Consider the following 8,509-nt stretch of genomic DNA (forward strand, 5'->3'; position numbering starts at 1 on the left):
GCGCGTCTCCGCGCCGAGGCTTCGGTCCAGCATGCCCGGCCAAGCCCAGCCGGTGCCCGCCGAACCTGCCCTTCAAAAGCCCCCCGAGGCACGCACGCACCTTCCGAGGCACCAGCAGGAACGCTGCCCCACGGGCCGGGTAGCGGTGACCGCCGTACAGGCAGATGGCGTAGAGGATGGGTGTTAAAATGTGCGCCGGGACACGATGCGTGTCCGCCAAAACCGTCTCGGCTTTTCTTGCGGGAAAGCTCCTTTATCTCCGAAGTTCAGCTAGGGGGATGCAGCTTTTGAAAAGCAGAGACATACACAGGCAAAATGGGACGTATTAAAAATTCCTAAATGATGAATGAGGGGAAGTGGTCCATAGAGACTGATGCGTAGTTTTTGTACTGCTGCATGCTTTGAATTGTTGAAGTTGCTGTTAGGTGTCTAACTAAATTAACTCAGGTGGCAGAAAGGTACTTTTTACATTTAGGTAAGAGGAACATAAAGTGTAAGAAGACCAATGAAAAGCGGTACAGCAAAAGAGCATAGTGACTGATTTTCAAAAGGTGTGACTCGAGTTGGTTTATTTTACACAACAACTTTACTTTTTTTGCCAGACAGAAGTCTTACATGCCTCAGATATATAAGTAGTACTAACAGTTATAATGACTGTAAAATTACAAGGACAGTAGCCTATCCTAGTTTTAGTATGATTTTTGCACATCATCACACGCGGGGGTTTACTATAGCGATGGGAGCCTGTTGTCTGCCACAGAACATAAAAGCAGCTAGAAGAAATGCCCGATGCCAAACTACTGCTATGCAGTCAGATTGCCCTTGATAAAATATGACACAACAGAAGAAACAGCAGTTTACGAAAATGTGAAGTAACTGTAAATCGGTTTATACAGAGAAATTGCCGTGATACATTTTAAAAGATTAAATGTGAACCTTTTTTTAACTTGAAATTAGCAAATTAATTTAAACACGAGAGAATAAAAACACTTAGAGATACACGACTACACTTCATATTTAGTTTGAAGTTCTTGAGGGTGTATTTACTTTCTTTAGAGAAGGCTTAAGAACTGTTTCATACCGCATTTCAACGCACATTTTAAGCCTTAATTGGAAGGTAAGTACTTCACAGGAACTGTTTTCACTTTGCATGGGTGGAGGCTGGTGATTCCATCCATCGTTTATATAAAATAGTTGTTATGAAAAGCTTCATGTTGTCTCTTGAGCTGTAGTTGCCATACATGATGCACTGTTCACTGGAATAAATTGTGTGCAATGACAACACGTATCTAGAAAATATGCATTAGAGAGAAGGATCTGTTATGTCGATTACTCTATCACTGAGCACGGATTATACCTGAAAGTGATTTTTGTTTTACCCAAACTACTTTAAAATGCCTTACAGGTTACAGTAGGTAGATGTGCATTTTGACACAAACCAGAATGTAAGCTGCAGTGAAGTGTTGCACGTCCTCAGCTAACGGGACTTCACATGGTTTCCCTCTCCAACAGATTGGGAAACAGAATGCCATTTGATGGAGCCAGTGAACCTGACCATGCCCACGGGTCATTAAAGTCTGAATCAGACATTTTGCAGAACACACTACCTGAAAATGAGAAATTCTACTTCGATCTGTCCAGAATTATTGATAGGTGAGTTTCTTTATTATCATAAATACAGTGATGACGCGCTACTTGAATTATGCCAAAAGATCGGTCACGTTTTCAAACTGAGAAATAGGACAGGAAGAATCCATTACAGAAAAAAACCACATGGCCTCTGGTTGAATACTGGTAGCAGTAGGAATGTCTGCAGAAATGTTGATTGCATTGCCGTTCTGGCACGATGAGTTCATTCACTTCCCAGGAAGGGCTAAAAAGTATATTGTGAAAATCTGGCAGTTGTTTTATGAAATTAGCTTAATTTAATATGTACAATAGATAACTTAAGGAAAGCAGTATGTTTACAAAATGAACGTTATCAAAATGATATGAACCCAGGTTGTATTGTAGAGTTTATTTATTGTCCATTTCAGAAATGCAAGGCATGCTGATGGAATTTTCACCAGTGTCTACAGCCATCTTTTGGCTAAACTTGCTGTGAAGAGATATCTGCATTCGCTTATTAGAAAACGAGTTAGGTGAGGTGACACTTACATTAGGTAGAGTCTTTTTCTAGCTGGCTTCATTGGCAATTTTTTACCCTTCTGTACCTAAGTTCTCATTTTTGCGATTTAGAGATAATGAAAGAGAAACCGGTATAATGATGGGGGAGCTGAAAATCCTATATAACAACTTAGTGGTATTTATTACTAAATGAGTACGTTACTATTTATTCCTGATACAGCTGTGAGGGGTAGAGCAACAGACACTGCACATAGCACTGATAATAAATACTGGCAATATTATAATGAATATCACGCCAGTTTGCTAATTTTTTTCTCTGGTAGTGTTTTTGCTAGCTTGGCGGATGAATGGCAAAAGTAAATACAAAATGATTGATTACTCAGTACCCACATAACAACAGGGGAATGCTCAATGAAATTAAGAAGTGATTGGTTTACAGTGAAAACAAAACGGAATGATTTTTTTCCTACTGTAGAACATATTGCCAGATGTTTGGGAGATCTGTGTTATAGAAGGATTCGAAAAAGAATGAGGCAAATCCATTGACAAGGGATCTGGATGCAACTTCCAGACCAGGATGTTCACAAACTAATGGTCACAGGATGCTGGGAAGGATCACCGTACACGTCCCTTGTTTTCATATCCCTAAGCAGCAGCTACTGGGCACTCTTGGGAACGGAATAGTAGAATAGTTTGGTCTGACCCAATATGACAGTTCCTTTGAGTGCCTACTTCATACTCTCAAAAGCTGAGTGGAAATTAGGTCCTGCATTTATGTCAATGCTGCCTTTGTTCCAGAACACACAGTGACAGTTTCTCATACGCTATAAACTAACGTAGGTCGTTTAAAGCAGAACGCACCGAGGCTTCTCAAGATCGTGCATGAAAAATAGGCCTCACCAGACCTCACAAGGTGTGTTTGGTCTCCTGATACCTCCTTAAAACAAGCGTTTGTAGCTATGTCTGTGATGCTACACTCTCACTTTCCTCAGAGGCAGGCTCCGTCCTCGCTGAGTTCAATATGAACAGTGACCAGGTCCTTTAAGAGCTTACTGTGACTTAAACCAGTCTGCACCTTGGCATTGTACTAAAATATATTTACACAAATGATAGAAATCGGAATGAAGTCAGTTTATTAAAAAGAGTAACCTGGGCTATGAGAACAGACAGCAGGGAGTCGTGAAATCCACACTCAGCCATTTGATCCTGCAGAATTCCTGGGACAGGGACTCTAGAAATCATTGCGTATGGATCCTAATTGCATGGGCCATGACAAATTTGAGCAGGAGAAAGAAATCAGTGGAAGGTGTGCCCAAAAAGACTGAATACCGATCCTTAGAATTTGATCCTTGTTACTAAAATATATAGTGAGCAGTAGAAGCAGTGGCTTCTTTTCAACGGAAGAAAGATCCAAAGCCATAGTTGGAAATGAAAGCTGAAATGAAAATTGATTTTATTTAGCTAACCAACATTGTAAAGTTTGTTTCACTCATTTAATGGTTTCTTCTTTTAAACGGATATTGTCCATTAATTTTTTTTCTGTAATTGTTGCATTGCCAGCTCCCAGGACAGTCCTGTCAAACGCCACTCTGACGCTGTCTTCACTGACAACTACAGCCGCTTTCGAAAGCAAATGGCTGTGAAGAAATACTTAAACTCAGTTTTAACTGGAAAAAGAAGGTACTACAAGAAAGCAAATATATATTATTTTCATACTTGTATGGTATTAAGACAGAAAAGATTATACAGAGAGGACAAACAAAAGGCAATGAACATTAATGACTTTGTAATGTAGTTTATAACATGGTTTTCAAATACAGACAGCACTTTCTTCCAGACTGGAACAGACACTACAATCAGATTAGAATAAAAGAATAAAGAGGAGACAGCATCTGGCAATTTTAAAAAGCTTCTGACAGGCTCTTAAAATGATTTTATTTATAAAAAAGCCTCTTAAGGAAAAATCCACAGAGCTATGGAAAATGAACAACAATTTTATAAAGAAAATGCACTATTTGTTGAAAATCTGTCTTTAAGTAAACACATAAAATGAAAATTTAGAAGTCCCGGAAAGACCATATTTCCTAATCAGTATAGGTGAGAAGTGCCAGCATATGTTTTTGTAGAGCTTATATTCTGTTTGTACATGCACTCATTTAGACAAGTCCTTTTAAATTTCATGTCTCTTCACCCATTAAACATGCTATTTCATGTGATTTGTAACACTTTGGTATAAGCGTAACAAAACGTGCAATAGCTACGGTTAGAAGGCGGCTTTGCTTGCTTGTTTGCTTTTTCTTCGGAGAGCAATAAAACTTGTTTCTGATCCACAACAGCCAGGAAGAGCTAAACCCCGCTAAACTTCCAGACAAAGCAGAACTTCTTGAACCTTCCTTTTCAGAAAACTATGATTCTGTAGATGAGCTGCTGAGCCACCTCCCACTGGTATGCCCAGATTTTCGTTCCTCTTGCTATCTGTTACTTGACTTGACCCATAAAATGAGATTAATCGTGCATGAAGTGTGGCTTTTCTGACAGAAAAGCAGAATCGTCTAGGAAAGAACCATGTTCCATGAAACGCTGCATGTTTCTATAGGGGTTGTGTCTGAATATAATAATCATTTTAATAACAATAATTAAGTTATCCCATGATTGCTGTTATTGAAAATTCCTAATTAAATGGCACTGTTAATAATGCACCTAACTCACTCGGGTGTTTCAACTTGTGTGCACTGCAGCATAAAACCAGAATTGACTCATTTTTAATTACAAAGATTATTATTTCTTCAGAGAACAAACTCAAGGATATTTCTTTTAATTAAAAAAAAAAAAGCTGCACATTTTAATTAACATCTATTTCATTAGAAGGGAGTTGCCCCTAGAACTGAGAGGATCAGCAACATGAACCCTAAGCATTAAGAAAGCACTTGACTCCCATCTAAGGCGTGCTGCAGAGGGATCGTCTGACATGCAGATATTGCAGTTACTGTTTTCCATTTAGCTACTACTGTTTTTCTAAAATCATTCACACATATGTGCATTTTATTTAACATCTATTTCATTAGAAGGGAGTTGCCCCTAGAACTGAGAGGATCAGCAACATGAACCCTAAGCATTAAGAAAGCACTTGACTCCCATCTAAGGCGTGCTGCAGAGGGATCGTCTGACATGCAGATATTGCAGTTACTGTTTTCCATTTAGCTACTACTGTTTTTCTAAAATCATTCACACATATGTTTCTTTGGTTTATGGAAACGTAAACCCTTCTACATCACAGCACTTGCAAGGACATAAAATTGAAAGGGTAACGTAGAAGTGAATCGGGCTTGGTATTCTCGAAAGTGTATTATGAAATTGATAGGATGGTTTTTGGCATTCAGCTGTGTCTCAACTACAAGTAAGAAAAAAGACTAATCTTGAAGATAATATTTTTTTTTGGGGGGGAGGGGGATAAAAGAAAAGGCATTTCTCCAAACTATTGTTTCCTTCCAAGACTGAAAGAAAATGTTCTTTTCCTTTCCACAAATGTGGTAGTTCCTCTAAAGTTCCCAAAGATTAGAAAGGACATAAACTGCTTATGCTTCAAGGAACAAAACAATTTGCAAGTGATGGGATTCAGGAAAGAAATGTTCTTTCTAGACAAGATTATTGCAAAAATATCTGCTCCTGGATTTTGCACCTTCTAAAACTTCTGGCATTGACTAAGTGAGACAGAGTAATGGTGCAGCGGGTCGCGGGTGTCTTCCTGGAAATATTTTCAGTCCTTTCCTTTTTTATGGACTGTACTGATGATCCAGATCTCCCTATGGGTGAATCGCTTACTCGGTATTGACTGTTGCTGGTCATTTTGTCGCAGTGCCGAGTTGCTGAGGTAGTGTGTATCAAGCAACCTGATTTCGTGTATCTGTCCTGTAGGCCAATGTGCAGTAACATTTTTGCCTAATCCTTCGACCTCTCTTCCTCATCCTACAGCCTTGTCTGCTGGCCGTAGTGCCCACCAAGCTCCTGTGAATAGCTCCATCTCGTGCTTGTCAGTCCCAAGCGCAGCGATTGTTTTATATCAAGTGTTACTTCTTGTCTACTGTCTGCTTTTATACACCTCATGATGCAACTGCTTACGAAAATAACTTTTAAAACATATTTCTCCTTTGCTTTTCAGGACTTCTGAAGGACACCTGGTAAAGTCTATGACAAGAACAAGCTATTTTTGAGTTCCACATAGTATTTCAAAGAGATGACTTTAGTCATCGAACCAGAACAAATATGTTGTGAAGTGAAAGTTGTGATATATTTGTTTCTTATGTAATAAAAGTTGATATTTACATTGTAAATATTACTCTAGAGTTCTCTCCTGAAAGCTGTACATATGGATGCCGGTTTAACTCATGAGAAGTCTGTGAGTCCATATGCTGTAAATCCTTTACTTCAATAAATTCATTTGAAAATGAGTGTGCAGCTGAAAAGAGCCCATCATTACTAATTAATTGGCTTATTTTATGTGTGGTACAACTTCAGATAAGCCTGTATGATAATAGGGATACATTTCCAGATAGCTTCATAAACAAGTATAAAAACATGAGGAAAAGAATATACAAAGTGTGCAAAACTGCATTACAAAGATCTCTGAAGGTTACTGCCAAGCAAAAGGGAATGCTTTTCCATCAGCTTACCAAGCAACTAGAGAAAATGAAAAAGCATTAAAAATTATTTGACCTCCGACAGCATCTTTCCTTCCCGTTCACATTTTTAATATTTTACAATATACAAATTATATTAAGACCAGAAATGTATCCTTTATTTTCAGTTGTGTTTTGGATGCTCTGGAGCTGACAAAGCATGCAAAGAATGCTATCCCTTGATTCGTTTGATGCCTAAAGTCACCAGTTATTCTACACTTAATTGTCTGTAGCTTTGATGGTGAAACTATTCCATATATATAAAATAGATCTGAAGACACTTCACTATTTTTTCAGAATGAATGTAATTTACAGAGTATGCATACAATAAATCATTTTATTATCACGGCAAACTATTACTGGTTTGAATCAGTGCTACAGATACCTGGAACAGTAGAGGTCTCAGTAAGTGCTGTATCTACTACAGTAATAGAGGAAGATACTCTTTTTTAACTGAGGTATACTGTGTTATATTAGAAAGACAGGCAAGTCTCCAGTCCCCGTTTCTTTAGCTTTATATCATTGTAGCTTAGTATGGAACTGGAAATCTGCAGCTGATTCACTGTTGCTGTGAATCAGAATCTGGTTGTATTTTATTAAAATTGCAGATTTAACTAATTGGATCATTTTCTAAAGAATTATTTACTGTTGTAAGGACCGATAGTTCCATTGCAGTAAGGAAAGTGCGCGGTACTGCATGCACAACATATGAAATGCATATTCATGCATGATACCAGCCATAACACTCCCAAGACTCCCCTCCCACCTCCTAGAAAGAGATGAAATTCGAAGTAGGAAAACTTATCAGGCCTACTTACAAGTTCAATTTGGAATTTCAAATATACTTATACATATGCACACATAGACAGTGATAAAACTGATTTACAAGTTTAACTTCCAAGTTTACTGTTCTAATTTAGAAGGAAGCTTCAAACAGGATAAAATTTGTGATTTATGGAGACTAGTTCTCATAAATATGTAGCCTTCTGATTTGCAATTTTTTTTAATATTGGCAACTGCATGTTAAAAGAAAACCAGCTTGCACAGATCAGATGCTATTATTGCTATTTCTGTCTAGCCTTGACAGAATTTATTTTAGCCTAAGCCGATGAATGGTTCACAAAAGTTAGACATAATTTTGAAGTCTTCTCTTGAAAAGTGGTCTTCTAATGGTGGTCCACTCTCAATTCCTATCACGATGAAAATTTGAGTGCAAAAGTGGCTTTGGAAATAGTTGAAGGATACAAACAGACTGATGTTATAGTACTTAATTGGAAATTTTCTTCAGTGTAGTTTGAACTTTGTTAGGATTTCTGTGATAAGTAATCCTTGAAAAAATAAGTGAAAAAAATTAACCAGAAGCAAAACTGCATGTGGTCTTCATACACAGAACTGTTTGTTTAAATATACATAATGTTCATTCACTCAATTTAAAGTAACAAAATTGGAGGGCTCAAACTTTTGACTCCACAATTCCAGAAATCTTTATTTTTTTTTCTAAATTTGCCTTCTTTTATTTATTTCCAGTTTACCCATAAGGCATCTGATGGAAGAACTTGTCTTCCATGCCTAATGTTTAATCTCCCCAATATTTCGTTCTTCACAGAAAACTGCAGAACCTTAGAACATGTATTTTCTCTGTTACAATGGAGATGGAGTGGGTTACAGAAAAAAGGGACGCTTATTAGGAAATCACATATATATAT

General features: G+C 37.8%; 1 protein-coding gene across 1 annotated transcript; it reads left to right on the top strand.

Moving 5' to 3' along the window:
- Positions 1–1,503: 1,503 nt before the first annotated feature.
- On the top strand, positions 1,504–6,566 carry VIP (vasoactive intestinal peptide). Its single transcript, XM_009281420.1, has 5 exons — positions 1,504–1,653; positions 2,037–2,141; positions 3,688–3,807; positions 4,464–4,572; positions 6,287–6,566. Exons 1-5 carry the CDS (start codon positions 1,526–1,528, stop codon positions 6,293–6,295), a joined length of 471 nt encoding a protein of 156 aa, XP_009279695.1. The 5' UTR covers positions 1,504–1,525; the 3' UTR covers positions 6,296–6,566.
- Positions 6,567–8,509: the final 1,943 nt, after the last annotated feature.

The sequence above is a fragment of the Aptenodytes forsteri genome, unplaced genomic scaffold, assembly GCF_000699145.1.
Source record: "Aptenodytes forsteri isolate BGI_AS27 unplaced genomic scaffold, ASM69914v1 Scaffold82, whole genome shotgun sequence".
Classification (NCBI taxonomy): Eukaryota; Metazoa; Chordata; class Aves; order Sphenisciformes; family Spheniscidae; genus Aptenodytes; species Aptenodytes forsteri.